General features: G+C 42.4%; 1 protein-coding gene across 1 annotated transcript in view; it reads right to left on the minus strand.

Annotated features, from left to right (window-relative positions):
* Positions 1 to 27,838, minus strand: part of FAT4 (FAT atypical cadherin 4) — a 140,724-nt gene that overhangs the window by 82,997 nt on the left and 29,889 nt on the right. The window contains exon 2 of the mRNA XM_037058572.1: positions 1,032 to 1,163. Within this exon, the coding sequence (XP_036914467.1) occupies positions 1,032 to 1,163 (132 nt within the window). The remainder of the gene's footprint in view (positions 1 to 1,031; positions 1,164 to 27,838) is intronic.

Raw genomic sequence — 27,838 nt, forward strand, 5'->3', positions numbered from 1 at the left:
ATTTAAGATGAGAATGTTAAACTCTCTGATCTACATTGGGCTTAGTTCAGGGGGAAAGGGCATTAGTGTGTAAGGAGGTGGTTCCTCTCCCCAAAACTTCAGAACTTTAAGCAATTTGTTTTCCTCACAAAAAGGAGAAAACGAGCAATGGAATGTTTTAATGAAAAATACATAAATTACAAACTATATAGTTGCCATCACATTTGGGGCATGATGTTTATTGACATAGCTAAATTTAACATATAAGTAAAAGAAGACAATAATCTAAGTTATGCCCCCGAATTTCAAATTTACCACTAGAAAAGAAGTTCCTGGTTATTAATGAAGTTGAAAAAGTCATTAGTGTGACTAGATAATTTCCTTAATACATAAGGCTACTATTGAATTACATGTTTTATGTATATCTAAATGAAATAAAAAGATAACTAGTCTTACATTTTTTCATTTTAAGTAATTTGCTTTTCTAAATAACAAATAAAAATCAATCCTTAGCTGCTCCAAGATAACAAATTGGAATAATAATAAAAGTATAAAATAGGGATTTTTTTTTAAGATTTTATTTATTTATTTACCTTTTTAAAGGGGAAGGAGAGAGAGAGAGAAACATCAATGTATGGTTGCCTTTTGTGTGTCCCCTGCTGGGAGTTGGCCTGCAGGGAACTGGCCTGCAACCCAGGCATGTGCCCTGACTGGGAATCGAACTGCGATCCTCTGGTTCGCAAGCCCGTGCTCAATCCACTGAGCTACGCCAGCCAGGGCAAAATAGGGATATTTTTTATTATTGAGAATTAAAATAATTTGGCCAAGAAATCTACACTGCAGCAAGAAACTGAGTTGTAAATTGCTGGCCCAAGGGCCTCTTGACAAGCTGATGTAGGAACCTGCATCGGCTTTCTCAGAACACATTTCAACAACCACAGGTCTTTGGAAAAGACATCGCTTAATCTTAGCTTTCTTGGCTATAAAAGTCACCAAGATGAAGCAGAAATTGGAGAGATCATTGGAATCCTAGGTCTCAGAAATGCAGGTACCTCGTCAGCATCCACGGCGGTGAGCTGCATAATCTTCGAGCCGTCTCCGATGTTCTCCTCCACGGTGAGGTCCAGCATGTCAGTCGGGAACACCGGCGGGTTGTCATTGATGTCCTGAAGCGTTATTTCCACCTACAGGGAGAGGAAAGGCACGTCGTATGAATGGCCTGCACATCTGCACGGCAGGCGTTCAAATGTATACAAGACTGCACTCAACGAGGCCTTCCAAGAGACCAGGACCTTGACATCCGACATCCAAACAACAGAAAATGCCCGGAGAAAGCTGGGAGACCATTATGGGAACATATAAATCCGAGGAAGGATTGCTTGACTTGTTGATAGTAACTGATTTTAAACGGTCTCCTTGGCGTTTACGCTGGAAAAGGTCCGCCGATCAACTGTCATTTCAGTCCCCATATTTGTGCACCAGTGTGCCCGTCATCCGACCATTAAATGTCACTTGATGCACAGATGGGGTGGTGTACAGTTTCCTCCTGACATGTTTACAGATGGCCAGCTCATGTCTGGAGGAAATAAAGACATCCCCATTTTGTTTTAAGAAACACTCAGCATTTTCCCTTTTAAAGTCAACTCTCAACCTGCGGGGGAAGAAAAATACACGCATCTTCTTTTCTAATTTCACTCCTATCAGCACTTCTTAACGAGACTAAAAGCTAAGCAAGCATTCCTTTCAGATGTCATGTTTATACAGACTGCAAATACTACAGCTTTGTTTGAAAGATCCATAGGCAGAGTTATTTATCTGTTTCCCTACCTAAGAAAAATTGTTTGGAAGGATTTGTGAAGTCTAAATAATAACTTCAAACCATATGTTTTCTCTTTTGAGCTAGGTGCTAAAAGCTGAATATCTGATAAGAAAAGAGAAGACAGCTGCTCATAAAACTGAAAGTTTCCTCAGCTGGGTCACAAAATTAAGTCATGGAAAAAAATCCGCCCATCCATTTAGCTAGGATATAAGCAAGGCATTTTTCTCAGAGGATGAGATGTCATCTGTTACAGTTACATTGTAAAAACTCCATCAGATCCAGGAGTGATGAGGATGAATATGAGGAGGACCAAAGGATTCTGGTTTCTCTTCTCCCGGGAGGAGGGAGTGGGGTGGGGGTGAGTGACGAAGGGAGTGATAGCTAAGACTGTGGTTATCCTGTGACAAGGCATCAGTGGGAAATATAGGAGAGCAAGACAGGCAAATGGATGAGCAATTGATTAAAAAATGGAAAAACCAAAAAATAGTATACAAAATTAAATACTAAGTAATTATTATACCTCCAGGTCCACTCTTAGTAGGAGGGTTGGGACCGTTGCCAATGGCTCAGATTAGTCCATGGCAAGGGTGTCAAACTCATTTTCACCGGGGGCCACATCAGCCTTGCACTTGCTTTCAAAGGGCCGAATGTAATTTTAGGACTATATAAATGTAACTACTCCTTCACTGGAAGCAAGGAGCTCAGTACTGCTGCTGGGCGGAAACAAAGTGCCAGGCTGGAAAAAACAAGGTGGAGGGTGGGATTCGGCCCTCGGGCCTTGTGTTTGCCACCTGTGCCCTAGAGGATGGCTACACAGTCTCAGCAGTGAGGCGCCTGCCAGTCCGCTTCGGGCTAGCATTATCCTCCAGACCACCTCCTTTAAGAAAAAGGCCACAACAGCCGCAAATGCAGCCTCTAAGGGGTGCATCCAGCTTCCTTGTCCGGTGGTAAACAGCAGAGGTTTTCGAATCAGAAAGCCCGGAGCTCTGATGCTGGCTGTGCAGCTTATTCGCTGGGTGAGCTAGAACACAATTTCTTAACCTCACTCTCCTCTTCTTAAAATCGGGATAATAAGTATCTTAGAGCATTTCATGAGGACTAGACTTTGATGATGTCACAAAGCATTTGAGGGTTTTCTATGTATATGAAGTCTGTCCAGAAAAAGTCCAGCCACAGTTAATATAACAAGAATGGTTCATGCAACATCGATGTAACCTGGCGGCCAAGGAGAGTGGACTGGAAGGCACACGTGTGAACAATGACGACTTCACTGTACTAGTCCGTGGGGGTTGTAGACGTGGTTGAGTGAGCATGCGCACTGTATTATTTAAATAATAATACAGCCAGACATCGAGCTCTTGACAGCTACCGTGCTGACAATCCCAGGTCCTTACACATACTCAGCTTACTCTCAGATCTGCCACCAACCTAAGCGTCTTGTTCCATTGCTATGGCCTCTCTGGACTAAGAGTCGGTGTGATTTGTTTGGAAATCTTATCATACAAAACACAAGACTCAAACGGGAAAAGTTTAAAGAAGATACCCAGAAACAAAAGTGAAGACACTGTCATGTTCAAGGACTTCTTTCTTTCTGTACAAATTAGATCATTTTAAATAATACAGACCATGGCTACTGAAGGTTCATTTTAAAATCCCGAACTTTTAAAATAGTCTACAACATTTTTCATACACCTCAAAAATGTGTATGTTGAAAAATACATTTCATTCCTTTAAAAGACAAATCAAAACCACTATACAGCTAAGCTTTCGGTATCATCCCTTCAGTGTTTTACATTTATCTTTGGATTTGTTTGGATATGAAATAAATAAAATAATTGCATTTAAATATTCATTTTGCAAAAAGAAATGAAATTGTGAGTTCAGGAGCTCCCCTTCACCAATGGCTGTCTTTTAAATAAAGCAACACAAATAAAAATTGCCAGCAGCTTCCATAATTTAGGTCCAGGGGGCATTTTCAAGGTATCGGTTCTGAAAGTTTGTGAAAACTGACCCTGAAAGATGGAAGAAACGTTACCCCATGAAGATAAGGCACTTGCATATTTCATGCCTGCCTACCAAATGCTGACCTTTGCGCTTAGATATTGGGCCCTTTGGGACCATGTGTGGTTTCAACTATTACAATTACAACGGCAATCAGTAGTTTTGTGGTTGACTTATTCATAACAAAAAACATCAGTTTCAACTAATGCTTGAGCCACAGCTACTGCATACAGCCACCATCTCTCTCCGCATTTGAGACCCTTCAAATGTCTTTCTTGGCTGAGACACCCGATCCCTAGGAAATGAAACCCTGGTGAGTGAGTGATCCTATTTAGAGACAAAAAAAAAAGGTTGATATTAAGGGGAGCTAACGACCAATTAATTCAAAAGTAGTCTGTCTTTTGGCAGTTTAATGAAACTAAAGGTTAAATTAAAAATATGGCTTTAAGTATTCTCACCAAACTTCTTTATTCTGAAGGAATAGGGACCTTGACATTCAGCTGGCTGAATAGTTAAACAGATATTTAACACCCACATCTTACTGTGCAAACAGTGAAATGTGTATGATGCTTTTCTCTTTTAAATATTTTTCTCTAATATGTAGTCTATAATTTTACTCTGCACTGCATTAAAAAATGATGTCACATCCTGGGGACTTATTTTTATTTTTTAAGTGAATAAATGAGAACACTACATAATCAATGAGCAATTGTTACTTAGCAACAGCAGTTATCAAATCTACATAGGTGTAGATGTAACCATAAAACATGGCATTTCACTGATTTAAGTTGGTATTGTGAAAGTGATATGTTATAGTCAAAGGCTAAGGAGTTGACTAAAATAGCAAAGTCCATCACGAGCAGCTTCTTAAATTAATAAACTGATAATTGCATTGTGGTCACTATCTCAACCACAGTTAAAAACACATCCTTAAATTCATAACCTCTCTACAAGCTAACTAAGAAAGTGGTTCTTCGTGAACAGGATGAAGAAAATCTAAACATATTTTTAAATCACAACCTTCCTGCAACTACACAAAATGGTTCCTAATAAATGAGGATGAAAAACAATCTACTTTTTTCCTTTTGGGAAATTGTAGAAGTCATAGTACACCAAAAGTTCATAAGTCCATTTGTTTGTAGGTAGAGATGTATAAGAATTTTTAGAAGAAATCTTAAATACCATCAAGTCCATCCTTAACAGAGACTGAAAAGCAAAGCATCAAAACGTCAAGTGATTCCTTTAAGAAAAACAATGTCTGGCTTCCTCCCACTGTTGGTGGGAAGGTAAACAGTGCAGCCACTATGGAAAACAGTATGGAGGCTCTTGGAGAACTAAAAAGAGAGCTACCGTGTGACCCAGCAAGTCCACATCTGGGCATTTATCTGAAGGAAATAAAAGCCATAATTCATAAAGACACATGCAGCCTTCTGTCCTTTGCAGCATCACTTACAATAGCCAAGATACAGAAGCAACCCTAGGTGTCTAGTGATAGATGTCATACATATACCATGTACATGTATGATCTCATTTATAGATGTGTCATGGTATATACATATATAATAAAATATTATATCATATACAATAAAATATTAGCTATAAACAGAGCAGAATCTTGCCATTTGTGTCGAAACGGATGGACCTGGAGAGTTTTGCGCTAAGTGAAATTAGACAGAGAAAGACAAACGCTGTATAATTTCACTTGCATGTGAAATCTAAAAAAAGCAATACAGAAAGACTCAAAGGCAAAAGTAGGTCAGGGTGATTAAAGGTAAAAACTCCCAGTTATAAAATAAGTAATGGGAAAGTAACAAGTAGCACAGATAATAGAACAGAGAATTCTGCAATAGCACACAGTGACAGAAAATAACCAGACTTTCACGGTGACCACTCATAATGTACATAAATGTAGAATCCCCATGTTGTACACTTGAACTGAAACTGATACAACAATGTAAGTCAATTATACCTCAAAAAAGTAAAATTTCAATGCGATAAAATGGACATTAGGACTCTTCTCCCAAGTTAAGTTGCAAAGCAAAAAAGAAAAGAATGAAAAAATTGTTTCTAACAGATACAATTATCTACTTAAAAAGTAGTAAGTAAATTTCCCATTTAAAATAAACCTGTAAAAAAACAAACCTTTGTAGCAAAAGAAACTGTAGGAAGTAAAAATAAAGCATAGGTAAAAATTAATAGGAAAAAAAACCAAACCATATGATCAGTTCCACAAATAAAATTAGATATGTTACTGGTATACAAGAAGTGCATGAACCAGAGTCATCTTATATTATGAGGACAATTAAAAACAATTCATGTCACTGGTTTCCTAGTTCAGGTGTGCCTATCGTGCTGTCACATGCACTAGTTTTATGATATGAAATCATAGTTGATGATAATTCAATAACTTTGCACTAAGAATGATGACTTCAACTTAAAAGAGCTTCAGAGAACCTCCAAGGTATGCTGTGAGGAGCTCTCCCACTTAGAGACTGGACGGTAAGACGCCAGGCAAGCCTACCCCTGCATCAGAGCAGCTACAGCAGACACCAGGAAAGCTGTGAATAAACCCAAAGGAGTAACTGAGCCCGTTCGAATGTGCATTGCCCGTAATCGGTCATCGCAATGTCCCTCCAACAACACTTTGCTAAGTGATGCCCCCGTTTATACTGCATAGGTGCCACTGAAAGTCAGTGAGGAAAAATGTCTAATCTTACACTCAGAACAATTTTTATTTCATCAGAGTGAAACAAGATGCTGAGACTGACCCCTCAACTTCTATACGGAGGCTCAGGTGAGGAGTTGACGCTGAAAGGAAATGAATCGACTTGCAAGCCACAGCAGGCCCAGAGCAGCCATGGTGCCCCGGCGGTCACTTCCCCTGACCCTGACCAGGAAACGCCGCCTTTCCTGCCAGCGAGGACAGCTCTGTGTGGAGGGCCTGGCTCCCAGAGGCTTGGCGCTGAGGGACAACTCAGAATCACTGCCTCCGAGTGGAGTATGCAGAGGAACACTCTGCAGCTTGACCTTAAACTTGGGAATCAAGGGCAACATCGATTAAACAAAGGCAGCAGGACAGAGGTATCAAAACCATGGCTCCAGTAAGTAATCAAATTTATACTTAAAATGTTTGGCAATAGCTTCCCAAGCTCTCTCTTCAAATGCAGCCAGTCACTACACGATCCATTTAATTCGGTGGGATTGACACATTTTGCCTGGTTTCAGACTTCCAATAAGCCTTTATTTAGCAAATTTATGCCAAAGCCAGTGTATCCTGAGATTTCCTAGCAGAAGGTCTAAATAAATTTCAGTAGGAAGTTTGACATTCTACATTAGGGTTTTTTGTTGTTTTGTTGTTGTTGTTGTATTGTAGAAGAACTAACCGCATAATTTCACTCGGTAGAACACACACCTGATGCCTTTTTAACATTTCAAGGTTCACGTGGAATTTAGGCATTAGGATAAAGAACATTCAGCAGTTACTAGTGCTCTCATTTGCAGGTTTAGGCTCCAAGCAAGAAAGAGCCCCATGGCCGTGGAAGGGGCGCCAGGGTCTGCAAAGCCCCTTTCATTTTGTCCGTCTCTTTCCCAAGTTGGGGTGCCCACTGGGGATATTCCGCTGCCCTGAGTCAGGGTGGAACGTTTCACTGCATCCAGAACACTTCATCGTGTTGCAGAGCCAAGATCTATTATGGTTTACAAGTGACTCACATTTTAGTTATGAGAGAGGCCTAGCAAAGAGCAGTCCACATTTAAAAGCCCTAAATGTCAGGGATGTAATGTTCAGACTATATAAGTATGCAAGGTCCGCTCTCACTCTGTGAGCAATGCTTCTAGGCATTTGTTTACTTATGATACACACCTGACCAAATTCAAAAGAGTCCATGGTACCTGTCTCATCTCGATAGCATTTCTGAACTTTGACACTGAAATCTTCAAGAAAATGGGAGAAATTAAACTCTGGAGAAAAGGCCTTTGCTCCCATCCCATCCTATGAACGCCTGGCAGGGGCTTGCGTGACCGGTCAGGGAAAACCCACAGAGCCACCAGCCGTAAGGGTGACGCGGGTGTGCCTGAGAGCACGTGGCCGGTGCAGATCGGAACTTGACTCACGTCCGGGTTACAGCAGAAAATCCCTGTATGCATTGAGCTACAGCTCTTTTCTCTAGAAGGGCAAGGAAAAATGGAAAAATCATTGCATCTTACTAGAACATGAACACTAAAAATATACATACTAAACATTAGCTTACTATATTGTTTAACAGAAAACAGTTTCATAAAAGGAACAAGATACAATGATGATATTTGAGGGAGTAACATTAAATCTGGGTGTTAGAATACACCTCTGGGAGTTTTAGGCTGATAAGCATTTTGTCATTTCAAACTTTATACCTTAAATTATACACTATGTAAATTTAGACATCTGTGCATGTATCTGGCACAAATGTGTATTGCTTTTATTCCAAGTATTCTGGGATATAAGAAAAGAGGGAAACATACACATTTTAGATTCTTTTTAGATTAATTTTTAAAAGAAAAGTAAAAATAAACATAATGAGTTTTAAAGCAGAACATATTTCTCATATAAACTACATGTATGCAACTGCAACCAATTATATTTCTCAAACAAAAGTGGCACATTAATCTCGCACAACGGAAACCCTCCTAGCAGTCAGCAGAACATGTTCCTAGGTTTTCGATGCATTTCTTACCAGGAAACAAATAGGCCCCAGTCACAGGCAGGCTTGGCAAGCAGCCAGAAGTGGCTGGAAGTGCGGACAAGACATAGTTAACTCACTTCTGGAAACAAAATGCTTTCCATAACTCGCTAAATGTGTGGTGACATAATAAAAAGCTAGTTTTGTTGTGCTTTCAATATTGTTCAAATTAGAACCAAATAAGGATTTCTTTTAAGGCAAAGGCAATCATGTGTGACCACTTCAACTTTTCCTGAAATCAATACTGCATAATTTCTGCATTTTAACAGACTCTTAAGGACTCCCAAAAGTAAATGCAGAATAAAAGATCAAGTTAAAATATGTGTGGTTGCATACAGAACTTGTGGACGTTTTTATGCTGTTCTTCAAAACAAACAGCAGCAAAGCATCCCGTGGTACACTTTTCAACAGACGTGAATCTGGGCGGTGTAGACACATATCAAAACAAACAAATGAAAACATCCTACCATTTTTTCCTCACTTTTGTTTTTGCCCAATAGGTATCGCATTTTATCACATACATAAGGCTTCTATTTGCTGACAAATAGAAAAGTAGTTTGATTTACATTGAGGATACAAGCTATGGTAGATTGAATCACTGACCCTAATTCGTCACCACCACCCAACTATAAGCAAACTCATAGTCCCCTCCCACTAAAAATGGAGTTTCTTTCTCTGCCTCCTGACTTTGGGCTCATCTATGATGATTATTTTAGTCGGTGGGATATTTACAACTCTAACGCAGGCAGAGACTTGAGATCAACTTGCTTGGTCTCCTTACCTCTGTCAGTCACTAGAACAAGATCCCTGCTAGTCCAGAAAGAAAGGATGTACCGGAAGGAAGACAAAAGGTGCTGAGTGGAGGAGCCCCAGGTAACTAGGAGATATAGGGCCCGAAGCAGACCCCGTGGTGGAGCCCAGCTCGGATCGGCCCACCTGGAACCCACCCAACAGGCGTGGGAGGAGGTGCGTAAGGGCCCCAAGTCTCTGAGGTGTTGTGGCTCTCTGCAATACCACAGAGCATGGCAAGAGTGAACAGACAACCAAGTCAAAACAATGGGCTTACCAACTGAATATTTTACCTAATTTTCATGTTCTAAATTTTACTGTTCTGTTTAAAATAAAAGGCAAAAAGAAGAGAAAAAAGCTAATGTGTACTGATCTCTGTGGTATGCCTTGTACCACAAGATAGGTTTTACTACTCCGAACCTATGAATAAAATGCCCCACCCTGTGTAACTTCCCGTTCTCACCTAACATGCCATATTTTTTAGGAGGGCCACTTGAAATACGATATGATTTTCAAGTTTCCCTTGTCCCTTCCATAAGCCAAAGATTCTGAGTAGATATGTTCTGAGTAATCATGCACATCTTAAAAGAAAAGTTATTTACCCAATTAAACTTGTTTTAAACTTCTCTGAAAGATTTTATTTATTTACTTTTAGTAGGGGAAAGGGAGGGAGAAAGAGAAACATCAGTGTGTGGTTGCCTCTCACATGCCCCCTACTGGGGACCTGCCCCACAACCCAGGCATGTGCCCTGACTGGGAATCGAACCGGTGACCCTTTGCTTCAAAGCACAGCCTGCATGACCATGGGTTGACATTCTTGCACTGCACTCAGTTTCACTTTGACAAGGAAAGATCCAGGTCTATAAATGACAGATGACAACAGTGTTCCTCAAAGGGGACCACCATAACGCTACAAGCACCTATCAAAACACTGGAATCAGTCCACCACTGTCATGCAAATGAATGGATGCGATCTGCATTCTGATAAAAATTCCACAGCCAACATTAACACTCCTAATCACGAATCCTTCTGGCATAAAGAAGAGAAGAGGACTGTTCTAGAAGCCCCCCACCACTTCTTTCAAAGCCAGCTCTGCCCTTCACTCACTGTGCGGGGCATATACCTACTTCAGACTCACGCAAGGCAGTTAGTTAACCATTCATGTCCCACTCTGGCAGGCAGTTCTAAAGATTAAGAAATGAATGTTTCTAATAAAATATTTAATAGCAATTTATACTTAAAAAGCACTGTCATACCATGCTTTGTTATCAGTGTCATTTCTTTTGATATCACTACTGTAGATCCATCATTCTTCTTTATTCATTACTAACACCGTGTTTAGTTACCTTTCTTCCGTCACACCCTAGCCCAGCCCCTCCGAACCCCGCTGCCTGGGCCGCTGCAGGGAGGGGACAGAGAGCACAGAGGACACGGGAGGAAGACCTGGAAGAGGAGAAGGCTTCTCCCCCTGGGGAGGCCCGTTCACTGCCAGGCCACGTCCCTCCCCTCACGTGCCACAAGTATTTGGTGGCTGTCTCCGTGCCAGGCACCACTGACACACGAGCCAAGGAGGAAAACGTGATTCTGATCCCGAGGAAGCAGCCTAGTGGAAAGAAGGGCATCTATGACGCCCCCTTCTCAGGAGCCGCTTCCCCAGAGGCCCCTTCTACCACGTGGTCTCCAGGAACCTCCCCCACTGTCCGTTACAGCACTGGGATTAGTGTTACCCAGAAAAGTGTTTCACTACCCATAACAATGAAGTGTGACATCTGCCTGATGATCTTCCATCTGTCCTCATGACTGACCCTCCCAAAAGGGAGACACTGTTCTGTTCATCTGGCTCACTTCTATGTCCCCAGCCCCTTTTTGAAGGATCATGTATATTAACAGTGCGAAAAAAATGAAAGCAACCGAAGGGTCCGTGAATGGGTGAATGGATAAGTACGATGTGGCATGAACACATAATGGAACCTGTTCAGCTTTTAAAAACAAGGAAATTCTGACATGTTACAACACGGGTGAGCCTTGAAGACACTGTGCTAAGTGAAAGAAGCCAGTCAGAAAAAGAAAACTATTGTATGATTCTGCTTATATAAGGTGCTGAAAATACCCAAGTTCACAGAGAGACAGGAAGCAGGGCGGTGTTGCCAGGGTCGGGTTGGGGAAATGAAGAGTTAGAGTTTAATGGATAAGGATTTCCAGTTCTGGAGATAGATGGCGGTGATAGACCTAGGCACTTTTTAAAAAACCCCAATATTATGCCACATTCTCACTATTTATATTACACAAAAGAATGAACTAATCAATGAAGGGATAATAATGCCCCAAGTTGTTGCAGGAAAGTTAGGCATTTTCCTCCTGGCTCGTTCTGATTGTAGACAGTTATTTCCTCTCCCTCTAAAACTATGTTAAGATTTAGGACATTAAGTTTAGATGAGAGATCTGCTGATTTCACAGTATTTACCTGATAAATTCACTTATGCCCTCCAACCATAACCCATGTATATCAGGTACTAATGTGTGTTTATCTAACTAGAAAGGCAAAAAAACACCTCTTACAGATTTGTCTAACATAAGGAGATATACATACCATACATGAAAAATATAATTCAAGCTACATAAACGGACTCTCACTTGGCATATTTGTTCTTGGAGAAGTATTCTAAGACTGCGTGGTGCCAAACACAATATATTTTTTTTGTCATCTCGCCAAACTGAAACTCGACCACTGAAGTCTGAGGGATGTGCAACCACAAAGCACAAAGAGATGAGACTTTAAATTAACTCAAGTAACATATGGGGACCACGCAAGCGCAGAGAACATGATTACCTTAAACAGTACAGTTTCCAGAAATTCTCAGAAGAATTCCTCAGCAGGCATCTGGCCTGAATCCAACTTTCTCTTTTTCTAAAAAAAAAAAATTGGATATTTTCCTATCTTGACATTTTAGGGAGATCTAGGCATGGCCAAATGTCATGCTTGCATGCGGTTGTTTTTTTAATCATACTTTTCCAAAGTCTTAATTTGCATTCAGTTCGAGTTTCAGAATCAGGAAAGTCTCCAATTTGATGGAAAGAGTTAACATTTTTTACCCAACACCACATATATATATCCTAACTGGAGAAATAGCGCAGACCTCCTGGCTTCCCTCCAGAGACCCTACCAGTCGGGCTCACTGGCTTAATTCCCATTCTACTCTAAAACGTCTTTTTGGTTTGCTTTTCTTTGTCTCTTTTATATTTTAACTGCATAAACTGTTTACTACTATAGCTATGGCGCTTCCCTCCCAGTAATTCAGATAAAAAAAAAAGAGACACAGCTATTTAATAATCACTAAGTCGCACTGGAAAAACCGACTTTTTTCACCATACACTTAACTTCCGCAAACCCCCACCTACCCTCTAAAATCTGGATTTGCACTTGAATCTGCTCAAGCTCTTCTGCCACAGCGAACGGCCATTTCAAGATTCTCTACAGCCCTTGCCAAAGTTTCTGTCTATAAATACTTAACACTTCATACTGGCTCCAGAAAAAATAATTTCCAAACTAGTAACAAATACTAAATTGACTATTTAGGCCATATAAAACGTAAAACAGAAGGGGGAAAACGCTGGACTGGCAGATTTAGAGAGTTCCACACCGTCAGGTAGGAAATCGCCTTTCCCCTTTTGTGCGTAACACCCACCTGCCTGAGACGGGATGGAATCTCTACCGCACATCCGCAGGCAGCGGCCTGAGCGGGACGGCACGCAGGTCAGCGGTAGCCCCGCGTGTGCTGCTTAAGGAAACGGGAATGCTGTAGATGCCGGACTCTAACAGGTAATGGTCACTCACGCATGTTTCCAAAAGAAAAAAAAAAAACCTTTTTCATTTCAGCCATCTCTCACTGAACTCAACTCACTCGGAATCTCTCACATCTCCTCTACAAGCTTTAGTCAAATAGTCATTTTCCATCCCCACTTCCCATATCCTCTTTGTTAGCTCCATCCACTTTCCTCCGTCCCCACGGCCCCTACCCCTGTTCAAATGACAGTCATGACTCTCCCGGCTTCGGGCGATGCTCTGGGAGTCTCCTGGCCACCACACCGCTGCCCTCAACTCTGCTAGGTCTGACGAGAAATGAAAAGGACCTAATTAGACTGCTGGAAAGAAAAACCATTTCCAATATTATACCAATATTAGACTATTGGCATACACAAGAAACAAAACAGAGAGCAAAGCTGGTAAGATCTGATTACTGATTTATACACAGGGGACAGAAAGAAAGGGGGGGTCAAAGGTCCAACCAAGGTTTCCAGCTGCAGAGGTGACATTTTACATCAAAAGCGAGCCCCCTTCGGAACATGTCTGCCCTGACGCCTCCTTTCACGATGCTGACCCTCAGATCGAAAATCTAACCTAGAAGCAAACATCCACCACCCCCCGGAGCCTCAGTGCATCCTCGCAGGCCGCAGGCCCCAGCTGCACATACCCACCGCCTCCTTGTGACTGCCCCTCCTCCAAGGCTCCAAGGGCAGCGGCATCTCCCCCCTTCCCTCCTCCTCCAAACTCATGTTCAGTTTACCGAGGCGCACCAGCACCACCTGGTCAACACACCTGAAACCAGCGCCGGCCTCCAAGCTCACTGCCACCAGCTGCCTGCGTGAGCTACACGGACCCCAGAGCCCCCGGCTCCTCCCGGACCTCTTTGCACCCACTCATGGCTCCACTCAGCGAGAAGGCATTTTATGAAAACACAAAGATGATCGGATCAATAATTCGACAAAAGCTCTGCAATGACACATTCTTGTGGTATGAGAAACAGCAAACACCCACGTTCACTATGGCGCTGCTCAACACGCGTCCAGGCCACATGGCCGTCACCAGGGCCCTGGCTCACTCCTTCCTTTCAGCACTCAAGGGCTAACTCAACAAACCTCTCTTTCCGGTTACTCAGCATCACACTCCCCAGCTCTGCGCACTGCTGCAGGCAGTTCTTTCCGCTTGGAGCGCTGACTCCTGACCGCTGAACTTTGCCTAATTAATTTCAACTGATTCTTCAAGCTGAAGTTTAAACATCACGTCCGTAGTGGTAGCTTTAGTGACCCACATTCTAGTTTCAGTTTCCTTCCAATATTTTCTTAAAGTGCCCTGTTCTTTTCCTTCTCCTACCCTCACCATAATTTACTGAAATATCTAATAGTTACTAACTTTTTTCAATGGACAGGGTGGACTTGAACTGGTTTGGGGGATTAAATAACTGGGAAGAAATTTCCAGCAAATAGTTGGAAAGTGATGCTGAAGGAAAGACACAGAGGCAAAAAGTGCTCCATGTGAATGTGACGGAGGACACCGTGAGACTGCTGAGGAGAAAATGTAGAGAAAGAGGAGAGGAAGCCCAGAAAAAGGTCTTTGAGAAAACCTCCATTTAATTTGTAGCAAGATGGCAGCTGGAAGGGAGAGAGAAAAAAAAAGAGAAAGAGAGGCGGGGAGAGAGAGAGTTGTGAATGAAAACATCCAGAGGAGTAGCCCTGGGCTAGTGGGACTGAGAACCACGGACAGCCGTCTCTGTGGTGTCATCAGGAGGTGAGAAGCCTGGAGCAGTGCAACAAGCAAGACAATGACAGTGACCGGACGTCCAAAACAGCCGTGGTCCTTCAGTGAGATGGTCCAGTCTGCATCCACTGGGAAAACACCAGAATGCAACACTCCAAGTACACAGGGCGAAACATCCCACCCAAGCAGCTCAGTGAGTCTGGACTTGCACACAGGGTGATGAATGGGGCTCACGACTGAGGTGGGGCTCACGACTGAGGCGGGGCTCACGACTGAGGCGGGGCACAGCAGGTCAGAGCTCAGCAACAGCACCATGGCAGGAGAACACGCTCGCCCTTCTACGTGAATGTTCCTGACTGCCCAGGGCCCCTCCTCTACTTCCCTGCTCTCTACCTCAAAGCTCGGGTCCAGCAGCACCTTCCCTGTCCCATCCTGTTCTACGGATGGCATGAGTAACCCTTTCTCTAGGTGGCTTTTGTGGCTTATAATATCTCAAAGTTTGCAAATGTTGCAATTTCAAAATCAACCATTTAGCGGACTGTCCTCCTCATTCGGGCAAAGTTCCTATTATATCACCTAGAAGAGTCCCTGGGTCAGAGCAGCAGGCCTACAGTGACCATCTGTCAGATCACCTCCCAGCATCACCCCCTGGGGTGAAAACAAAGCCAGCAGCTTCACAGCTCGCAAACCCCTCCTGGGTACGTGGCCCCACTCCTCAGTAACTGCTGAAAATGCATCATCTGTGTTTAGTCTGTCAAATGCTGTCGCCCTCGAGAGGTCTTCCGGGTCACCCCAACTGATGGAGCTCCTTCCCTTGACTCCCATGCAACCCCCGCACCTCGTTTCGCCTCCTTCATTCCCTACGTTCTGCTGAACCACCTCGCTCATGAAACAGCTTTCTATGCTTTGCAATAATTGCCTGAACTCCCAAAGAACACAGACACTTTTTTATTATCTTTGAATTCCCTCCAACATCTATCCCAGTACCTCTCTGAGAGAGCAGAGGTCTAATACATATTCATTGCAGCTAATTGAATTAAACTTTGCCCCACAGGGGAAAAAATGCAATATTTCGCCTATCCAGTAACCAGCAACTTGACACTGGCTTTAATGAAAAGTATGTGAAACAATACACATTAGTGCACTCCTATCCATAAATATTTACCCCAGAATTAAACAAAACCATATTTTACATGTTTAGAATCTTTCCTTCGGTAATTTGAAGTTTTAATGAAGTAAAGATGAGTGTGCCTCCCACTTATACCTGAAACGCACCCCCTCCCCCAGAGGGACGTTGAACCCTAGCACTACTGACAGGGGGCAGTGACAACGAGGTGCCCGTGTATTTTTTTCACGCAAATGGTACAGTGGCATCAGAGAATTTCTCAGCTGCTCAGCCTCCCCTACCGGACTGTGAGCTCCTTGAGGACAGTACTGTTTCCTCGGGTCCCTGGACATAATCAAACAGATTAAAACGTTCCTGGATTAGCGGACGAGTGAGAAATAATGACCTAGCAAAGGAGCGGCACTGAGGGAGCAAGAACACAGTGCATATGTGACCTGTCTGTGTCGGGCTCTCCGCTCAGAACTTTGTACTTGTGACATGATTTTATCCTCCTTCCAAGACTGCGAGGGAAATGCTAGTATCCAGGTTTTTAAGATAAAGAAATGGAAGTTTATTAATGAAACTAATTGGCTTTCTAAGGTCACAAAGCCAGTAACTTGTGAAGGTGAGATATAGATGCAGACATCATGCCTCCAGATCTCTGAACAAGTTAGGGAAGGGGAGTCAGGTGGTAATTCCCGGGGCAACGGAAGGCCTGGTAGTGTGCCCCAAGCAGCACTGTGAAGAGCACGAGGGCGCCCACTGTCTACGGTTAGCAGAAAAGCATAAAACATAAGCTAAGTTAGAGTGCAGACACTCACGGAAGGGTGAAGGCAGGAGGGGCAGAAAGGACACCGGCCACCTGAATGTAGGACACAGCGTGATGCCGTGTGAAAACCCACGTAGGGTGTGCAGCTGAGTGCACGCCAAAGTCAGTGAGTACTGATTTGAGGTTTTCCGACTAGGGTAGGGAGTGTCAATTTGGGGATTATTTCTCTCCAGAGATCCAAGTAGGGCCCTGAGTAACAGAAAGATGAACAAGCAAGGAAACTGAGAAAACAACATCAACAACCGAAAGAAAAAAAAGAAACAAAACAAAACCCACAAATCTCAAAACATTTCCTGAATGCTGGTATCACAGGCATATTTTGACATCAATTTATACACAAGTATGATTTTCCTCCGACGGTTCATCTCCGCTGTTTCAGCTTTCCCTCCGAGCTTCTACTCTTTCTTCGGGTTGCTATACCAATACCAACAAGAAGGTACACGTGTTTGATTTACAAGGAAAATTAGACAACAAGAGAGTTAGAAATAATGATTGCATGGTTATGTTTTCCAGACTGATAAATCTTATACTGCTCATTAGTAACCTTATTGAGTACAATATTGAGACACAGTGAGAAGATTACTTGCATTTGAATATATAAGAAGTATATTCCCTAAAATTGTCCCATTTATGGACACAGTACATTTTCAGAATACATCAGCCTTCAGCATGTATTGCCAGCTTAGAATTCTAATACAGATATCTCTCATATCAAGAAAACACTTATCTCCCCAATGCCAACGACACCTCCCACAAAACCTAACCCACCACAGTAAGGAGATGTTTTCAAGGGACAGTGGGTGGGTTCCCCCCACCTGCCTATGACGCTTTTCTCAGTAGGACAGTGGAGACAGCGGTTGGACAGCCTCACAGGACTGTTGGAGGCGTGAGAGGTGCCACTTGCCACGTGGCAAGGTGCCAGCACAGATCCTGTGTGCACTGTGCCAATGTCCCCACTGCTGAGTCCACTATTTGTTCAACATTCAGCTCCTAAGTCTGGTCATAAACCCACTCGGGTGCGTCAACAGTGGGAATTATGGCTCCTTTAACTAACTTCTTTCTTAAAAACAATGGTATAAACTCAACTGTGTGTTGTACAGAGAACAAGTCTGTATGCTGAGTAATTCCCAGTGTAATGGAAGTGGTCATACTTCCCACTTCCTGTTGCCTTCTTTCTTCTAACAGATGTGATTGGGGGCTGCTAAATCCATAGCCCCACACCCAGTCCTCACAACATGCAGAATATGAGGATGTAAACAATAACACGGCAGGTGATTTGTCGATAATAAGTCCTAATTATTTCAAAAATATAGAGACTTAAAATTTTCCTTTCCTAGAAAAAAAGAGCTAGTATCAGTCCATTGACACTCCACTTCCTTTAACGACACACTCACAATCAGAGTGGGTTTTGTTCCCCTTGCTGACTCACTTAAAAGAACCCGGGTTGGATTCATGTATTACCAGGTGAAATGAGTATAAAAGAAATGAAGACCGAAGGGCAAAGGGAAAGAACCCCACAGCTCTGTTTAGTGTTGGCTCTTCCTTTCACAACTGAGGGAGAAGAAGCCATGACCCAGATCCTTGACCGCCAGGACCTGACCGGTGAAGCAGAGCGGTGCTCTGGGGCCATCTCCCGTGGTGACCCAAAGCACCCACAGTCAATGAGCCCCCGAGAGGAAGGTCTGAGCTCTCTGTACACCCCTTGACCCGAACGCCCACCGAGCGTGTGCCGGCAGGGTTCAACAACGTACGCTCCAGTTGTTAGACCACACCTGAGCTGCCGTGAGGAGACAACTATTTCATTTCTCTCTAGCGAAAGGCATGAAATCCACATGAAAGAGCAGTCAAATGACCCCTCCCGTATCTCTGTGCAAAAACATAATGTTATCAAATACAGGCGGAGTGTTGAATATAGTTCATTTAGCTAAATGCTGGTGGGCCTCTTAGTAAAAATAACTTCTGTGGGAATTCCATTTGGTTGCTGTGTTTTGTTATTATTCCTTAAAGGTCTAAAATTGTCTGGGTTAACATACGGCGTCCTGCAGAATTAATGCCTGCTGGAGTGCGGTTGGCAGGGTAATAATATGGGTGTAATAACTTATAGTCTTAATTTGAACATTTCATCTGCAATGTTACATGGTGTGCTTTTGAGTATGATATTGTCATGCCACAGAATGACATGCTTATTTAATAAATGATTGTCTAATAAAAAAGGAGCATTATCTGTGCTGGATCCTGTATAAATCCGTCCCTGATCCTGGGACAGATTTGTAGGTCTTTGGGGCTCTGCAGGACTCTGCGTCAGTTTCGATGAGCCGGTGACAGCATTTATCATGGATCAAGGGAATGTAGAGCTGCCTAAATTCATCATAAAACTGGAATCGAGAACATCTTACTCAGACACAGCTAATCGCTCGAAACAAACTGAGCGTTGGACTCCACCATCGCCTGCACTGCCTGAGGGGAGCTGGCGCTTCTTCGTGTCGGGATGCTCAGCCCACGGGCTTTTCCACTTGAGCACACGGATGATCACCCACTTCAGAAGTGCTTCCCGTTGCATTTTCTGTACGCACCATATGGTGTATCCACTTCTTATTTCATTTATTCAGCATTATGGCCAAGTGCTATGTATGATCGCAGGCAGCAGAGATTTGGGAGTTAGGGTGAGACAAAAAAGGAGAAGACATACAGAGGCACAGTCGCATGCCCAGGGAACTTGATGTCATCTGCTCAAATCCAAGACTGTTCAACACCAACCCATCTCCCAGAGAGTCCATGAGGAGTCCTGCCATCCAGGCACTGGGGAATGACTCCTGTCTCTTATGGGCATGGTGTTCGGCTAAATCATATGAAACACTCTCCCGGCCAGCGACATCCTCCTGCTATTACCATCAGGCCTTACCACTTGCATTAGACAGTCACTTTTGGAAATAACTCTCACACAGGGCATTCTCAAGCATGCAAACTTGGTTCGTGACCTATAAAATGGGAAAAAATTAAGCTCTACAATTTTAGAGCAGAATATAGTTATTATTACAATCTTCTACATGTGTAGGGACTTCTACACAAGAGAGGGACTTTTCCCCTCTTTTCCTCTCCTTTAATTGAACTTTTAAAATGTCCAATTGCTTATGTAAATACCAATCTGTAACCTATGAGTTCAAGAATCGGAATATTATAATATTGCTTCAGATCTGCCATAAATCCACACGCAGCACTTCTGAATATTTACTTTGAAGAGAGATTACCCAAGGAGGCAAGGACAATGCTTCTCCCCTTATCACAGCTCCAGTTTTAAGACATGTCAAGGATTAAAAACGTATGACTCCTGGGCAACTTTGCTGAGCTCAAGCTGCCAGTCAGGCTGCACCGTGACTGTCAGACCACAAAGATAAGGCTACACCGAGTGGCCCAGCGGGCACCGTCACAGCTGCATCTCTGCTCTCTGAAATCTTTCAAAGTGACGCCTGGAGATGCTTTTATCGGCCTCGCATGTGGGGTCTGTTGAGCCCATGGAAGAAAACACTTGTGACACACAGCTGACAGAAAACCAAACATGCTCCACATGTCGGCGCTGAGGCTCGGAGGATGTTACTGTGTCAATCAAGAGCTGCAGCTGTGAGAGAGAAAAGCCTCTAACACAGATATATTGGGGGGCAGGGTGGGGGGACTCTTCGTGCTTCTGTATATCAGTTAGGCAAATTGTCAATGGCCCCGTGGCTAGGGGATCTGGAAATCACTGTCCTCATCATCACCGTCATTATCATATCTATTTTTTCTCTTCCACAAAGCACCATCCACTCCAATTCATTGGAACCTATTAATGGATTAGCAGAGAAAAAAATGAACCACAACCTCCACATCACCAGAAACCAATGAGGTAGAAATGTTAATTATTTCACCTGGACCACAAAAGGCATTTTTATGTACTATGCATAAATTACATCCTTTAATGTTTACAAAATCCCTCACGTGTTTTGCCCGTTTCACAGATGAGAAAACTGAGGCCCACACAAGTGAACACACTTGACCTAGAGCGTAGCACTGGGAAAGGAGCTGGGACTCAACCACACAGGTGACGACGTTGCCATCACGTCACCACAATGCCAAGGCAACTGTTTCCTTCCAGTCACCTAGACCTGGAATGTACCCTGTTGTGAGACGAGTCAAAGGCAGTTCTGCTTTCCCTATCTTCTGTCACGGGAAAGCACGTTGGGGCTATGAATTCACTGTGAATCCTCTCTGGGTACGCGGTCACAGCAGCAAAGAAGCTATTTAATTTTACCGTAGACGACGACATCCCTCTCATATGTTTTAGGGTTAGAGAAAAATAATAAAGGCATTTATAAATCATTTGCTTGTAAGCGAATATTTCTTTAAAAAGGTCATTACCTCTCTTATCAGTATTGATATACCATGTGAAGGTCCTCTAAAACCAAATGGGATAAAAACACAAATAGTTGATATGCAGGGAATTATTTGGGAAAAGTGAACAGTTGAAATCAATAATAAATGGAGGCTGTATTAACTTTCTTTCTATGTGTATCTGAATGGAACAATATGCGGATTTCAGTGAAAGTGGCCATGATATAAATGCACAAGAAGAGCTCAACTATTATGATTTTCTCCCACATTCCTGAACCCCCCGAATTCAGAAAGTCTCGGAACCCAGTAAGAATACTGCTTTGAACGGTTCCTTTAGGGCACCATGTTTGATCCAGGACTCCGATCAAGTTAAAAAGTAAACTTTAGGTTTGTTTTCCCTCTTACCCAGTTATTCCCATTAGTCCTCTCGTGGTCCTCCCATCTACCGATCTTGCTGTCACTCTGACGCACATGCGTACTTCCCTTCTTCCCTGTGGGATCTGGGGCTTGACCACCGCAATTTCCCAGCTGCGGCCTCTGACCCTCTAGACCAAGGTTTAATTTCTCCCCGTGAACTGGCCTTGTCACCCCCTTCACTGTTTCAATGGCCTTTGGACTCCCTCTCCTCCCCTGGCACACACAATTACCGTACATCGGATAAGAAAAGGGAGTGGTCAATTGCTCAGTATTCCATCAGCAAAGTGAATCGCAACCGTCTTTTGGCCAACCAGAATCAGCAGGGTCTCCCATTTTGAAATCTGCCTCTGCACCTAGAACGTCAACATCAGCACCTTAGTTATTCCTTCCTGCCTTGGGGCCACAAACTGTACCCGAAAGAGGAGAAAATGTATGTTGAGTGCTACACACAGAAAATGTTCATTAATAAAAGAAATCCCTTATAAATAAAAAAAAAAACTCTACTGATTTTAACCACAGCTGATTGGAGAAAAATACTATGTACCTGCTCACTCATCCCCCATGGATATTCGAGGCAAAATCTTTTAAAAACACCTTAGTAATAGTGGTTTATAGGAGTTTTGTAAAATATTGTAAAATACAATATAATTTCCAGCCTTTGTCTTTGAACCATAGACATCAGCTTCTATTATTTTTAAATAGCATATTTTCAGGATTTACTAATCAACATATATGTTAAATCTGGAAAGATCTGCTGAATCACAGCATAGATACCTCTTTGTCTGTGATGGTTAAAATTGAGTTCAGTCTGAAAAACTGGATGATTGATTATGTAACATTTCTGAGACCTCTGGGTCAATTTTACAATGATGGCTTTGCAAATTCTCAAATGCCACAGTTGAACCAAAGCATAATTTACTTAGTATTCATCTGAACCTTTTCAGTCACTAAACACTTCACTCTAGAGACCACTGAGTCATCCCATCACTAGTTACCCACCTGGGGAAGTGACCTGAAGAACTGGTCCTTGAAATCAGGGAGACAGAAATATATGTATATAAATCACTTGATCCATGGTCCTTCCAAATATGTGCAACTATAATCTCTGTTACAGTATTATTTTATTCCAAAGACAAATATTAAAGCCATTATCAAGTCTTAGACCAACTAACAGATGGACAAAAAATATACGAACATATTATGAAAAGGATTTATTTTAAAACATATTTATCTCACTTTTGGGCCAAATCCAATAGGGCAAAACACAATTTTCAACTAAAAAGAAAACAATAAGTTTTTAAATTTACATCATGCTCTCAGACAATATAAAAACGGACAAGTCAACGGTGGACAGATGTTGCCATGATGCCTCACAGGCAATGAATAGTTTCTTTGTTTGTGATGAAGTCATGGTTTTGTGAAACTTCTGTAGACTATCATCACTAAATGCTGGCTGGTTTTCATTTTCAAATTATTATAAAATGGCTTGAATAAAGAAGTCATTCTAACTGAATGCCAAACTTTCTATAGAACTGGACATTTCTTGAAAAATGAGATCTGGTTTGGGTCATTTACAATCTTTATTAGTTGTTAAGAATGCACCTTTTGCTTCCTTCGAAACTTTGCCAACTTTGACAATTTCAAAAGGATTTATAAACATCTTCAAATTAGAGTGGAATCATATTTTTAACATTACGATACCAGAGAGGCCTAATTATGGATTATGAGTTAAAACCACATTCCTCGAGGGCCCGTTCCGTGCACAGGGTTCTGCTGGGGACAGGGAAGCATGCAAATGATTTGTTTTTCTCACACCACCACTGCATCCATAGAATTTAATGTCATCGTCCTGCCTGTACAGTTGCTAGCTTCTTTCACTCCAATGCCAAGGTCGCGACGTGTTGGAGAAGCACAGGAAGTCCCCAGTGTCACTGCACAGGAGGACAACCAACACCAAAAGAAGACGGAAAGGGGAAGATGGGCCACACTCACGGAGGCAAGTGACCATCTCCAGTGACACCTCTGGGGAAGCATTCTGAAGAACCACTCTCGAAATCAGGGACCTTTCAAAACCCCACTTTACAAACACCCTTCCTATAACGTACACACATGGAGTATTTGCAAATACTGGCTGATAGGCTGAAAAGTAACAATTGAAAAAGAACTCTTTATTCAAGAGGAGCGGTCAAGCACAGCTGATCTACTTCCCAAATCTGTTGGCACCCTGCACACTGGTCCGTCTTCAAACAAAACACTTAGTGATTACCTGTTCTGTTCAAACTCTTTTTAGTCATGCAAGATGAATTATGATACTAAAAATAAATGTTAGGTGGAAGAAACCACTTGAAGCATCTCAAGTTGGAACTGCTTTGGTCAAAATAGAAAAAAAGGAGAGAAGACAGCATCCCCTGGCCCTGAGGCCTCTGCAGCTCGAGTTCAGAAATCACTGCATTGGGTGATCAAAACTGTTTCCAGAATATTCTAATTGCCCATCATGTGGTCAAATAGTTATGCTACAGTTAAGCGCATCAATTCAACGTATGGTAGTGTGCGTAACTACTACTGTGTACGTCATACAAGTGATGAAAATTACGATAACAACTATTTGTAACAATCTAAAGTCTGTTATGAAATAAAAGTGTTTGTTGGAGGAAAAAAGTTATAATAAAGCTAAAAGCTTAATATATCAACTGTTTGTTGAAGTTTCAATATAAAATGCTTTAATAAGAGGTACTTTCCTTTCTGAAGTGATTTGAATTCCTGCACTAAATCCTGTCTCTAAAGTGAGGGACCCGCAAAAAACAAGTTTATCCTGAGTAGAGAAGAGTTTTGAATTCCTAGGAAGCAGGGGAACGGTGGAGAGTTCTGATGACGCCACCTTGCTCAGAATGAAGACCAGCTCACAGGAGGAAGAACCTGGAGCAGCAAAGCTGCTTACAGGTCACAATCCAGAGAATCGAGATGTTCCGGACAAGTTCTGAAGAATTGCAGCAAATTCTGTGTCCACACTGGGGATTCGTTTGCTCCCTGACCTCACAGGCAGCTCAGTTCCACACACTAGCGCAGTCCTGCTGCCACCCGAAACAGTTTAGCTGTGGTGCGAGCCAAAGGTCTTACACATACAATGAAACTGAACTCATTCTGATCAGAAAGATTCACAGGATGAGACGGGCTGGTGCAAGCAATATGAGTAGACAAAAGGGAAAAAAACTGTTCTTAAAAACAGTTTCTTAAGAACAAATGATAACAAAAGAAAATGCATCCCATTATCCCTGGTTTCTCTGAATCTGAGTGTCTGTTGTGCTCATGTACTTGTGTCTCATACTGTTGGAACTGTAAGTTGTAAAAGCAAAAAAGCACATCGGTCAAAATCAACATGAAAATGAAAAGTATGAAACATTGCAAAGTACCCACTGTATCAGCAATGTTTCTTGTGTTGCATCTGTACATTCTAATTCCAAATTGGTGGTATCAAACTTACATCCCTACAATATTTAATCCTAAAATCATCCATGATTCCATGACCTTGAGCACAAGCTCATTAAACACAGAAGGAGTCAAACAGAACTTTGGAAACAAGGTGTGCAATCTGGCTGAACATGAACAGGTCCGTGAAGACCTGGCTATGTTTGGCTCCTGAAGAATCCAGGGCCTGGAGTCAGGAATCTTCTAGAGAGAAACCTCAGTCACTATCCTCAGGCTTCAAATCTGACAGTAGTAACAATTTAAGGGCCCTTTCGTTCTAACTTGTCAAAATAAGAAATAGGATGAACCAGCCTGCCCAAAAGGGTCAGGCATTCTTCTTCAAACTTAACAGCCTGTCTGAACGGGATGGATAAATAGATGCCCCCGAAACGCATCTGCTCCGTGTCTGTCCCTGGAGACAGACAGCCGGGGAGAGGGCTCCGGAGGCACCAGCACGGGCTCTGTTTCCCAGTGGATGTCAGCCAGGCCCATTTCCCCGAACTTGCAAAACCCTCAGCCTTTCTGCAGGCCAGCTCTGGGGACAAAGGTGCTTCTCTAAAGCTGTTACCGGTAGGGAACATTCGGACTGAATGAGAAACACAGGAAACAAAAGTAAAAACTACCAACTCAACACACTGGCTGTGCGACACATCCTTCCTAGTCTTTCACTCCTTACAAAGACCAAGCCAGATTCTTTCTGTGGTATACAAGCAACCAAGTCCCGGAAACTGATTTTTTTTTTAAATAAGCATTAAGGAACAAGAACTCTGAAAGACTATCCAGATAAAGTAGGATGCAGTTTTGATTTTTGTCTTTGGAAAATAAAGCTCAGTTTTCTCGTCTTCTTTGAATTTACATGACCCAAGTAGAGGTACAGACAGTTTCAAGTCTCTCGTCTGGTCGGTGGGAACGACAGACAACACAGACCTTGACCCAAGACAAAGACAGCAGGCTACGCCATCGCTCCGCTGGTTCTAAGGTACGTGAAATGCTGCAGTCGAAACACGCTGTCCTCCCTGTCAGAACTCAGAATAGAGACAGATTCTTCACTCGCCGCGCGAGCTGTGCATTTTTATGAAGTCCCTGAATTTAATGGATTCACACATTGAAACCTGAGCATAGTCACAAAACAAATGTAAGGTAGTCAGTCGTTGTGAATTCAATGTGCATGTCTGAAATTTCACATTGAGTCTCGGGCCCTGGGAAAACTCTCTGAGTTGTAGCAAGCCAGATTTTAATCAGTTTTTATTGTCTTTCATCTTTGTAAAAATTAATAACCACTCTTTGCTGTTTATTTCTGCACTGAGCATTTGTGCCTCTTCATATAATTTGAATCTAGTTTATGTGACATATGAATGTCAAACAAAAGGACAGTATTCTAAGTGAATTTATTATTATATTCCAAAATGCACTGTTGGCATATTTAAAAGCTTAAGAGTGGACATATATGTTAAACCATGCCATGGCATGGATCACGTACACAATGCTATTTGTGTTATTTGCCTGTTGACATTCCTGTAAATCTCTCTGGGTGTGAACTTGACCAGGAAGGTGAGCCTTTCAGTGCACTAGGCCCGACACATTGTCTCTGACCACAGGGGCAAAAGGCCGTTGGTGGAAGGGTGTGAAAGCCATTCTCCAACTCATTTAAACCTCTTTTAAAAGTATCTTTCAACACATTGTACTTCTTGTGCTATTCATGTCATTTAATCTGTAACATGTGTTAATCTATAATAGAATATTCTATGATACTACTTTTCCTAAACACATCTCTTTCAAGCTACAAGTGTTAGCCATTACCTTTAATACACTGGGGATTCTGAAAAACAGGCCAATATAGGCAATCCATGACATCATTTTATAGACTGCACCAAAAATGCCTTTTTTAAAATTTTCTTCTCTAGACTCAAAAGCCCTAATTTTTATATTTTCATTATCCTCTTCTAAACTGCTCTGGAGGAGAACTTATGTTCCTTCCTCAATGTCACTGTATCTTTCTCAGTTAAAGCAGCCAAAACAATATACAATATTCCTACTGCATAGATTCCTTATTGTTTATGTGGGGATTTATATAGTTTCTAATCTTCCTCCTGAATTTGGTTGAAATTTTGGAACAGAACTACTTTCAGAGAATTATCTACATATAACTCCCAGATTCAACCATATTCTTTAGCATCATAAAATGTCTGCCGTTTTTGATGTGATCGTTTTGATATGAATTATCCCCATTTTTAGAATAAATTTAGCCCAGTCTTTAAAAAACAAAGTTTACTTCAACCTCTAAAGCACAGCACTGTAGACGTGGCATGGGCTGAGTCCGCCCACACAGACAGCACTGCGTGGTTCCACGCTTCTGCATTTACCCACGATGTCTGCACTCATTCTGCGCGATTTTACCCCAAGGACCCATGCCATGGAGAGGTGGTCCCTCCAGGGTGCAGCTAGCTTCAGAATACACTCTTCAGATGAATTTTCTCCCACCCCAGTCCTGAGATGTTTATTCACTTCCTCAATAAATCCTTGCTGATTCACTCTCGTTGACAGGTCGTGGCCTACGCTCAGGGGACACAGTGATAAGCAGGACCAATAAAGACAGAAAGGACCCTTGTCTTTCCAAAGTGGACACCGTAGAGGAAGACCTTCCTTCTGGTGCAGATGTGGGTACCTGATATTGTGCTGTGATGGTCTCTGGCCTCGGAAGTGGTGTATTTATTGGGCCACTTTACAGTATCAAAGGGTTCATTCTAACTTATGAGATATACAATTATTTTCTTTTTTTAAATATATAATCTTTATTATATTTTTCCATTACCA

This window comes from Sturnira hondurensis, unplaced genomic scaffold, assembly GCF_014824575.4.
Source record: "Sturnira hondurensis isolate 20B ecotype Veracruz unplaced genomic scaffold, ASM1482457v3 Scaffold0010128, whole genome shotgun sequence".
Lineage (NCBI taxonomy): Eukaryota > Metazoa > Chordata > Mammalia > Chiroptera > Phyllostomidae > Sturnira > Sturnira hondurensis.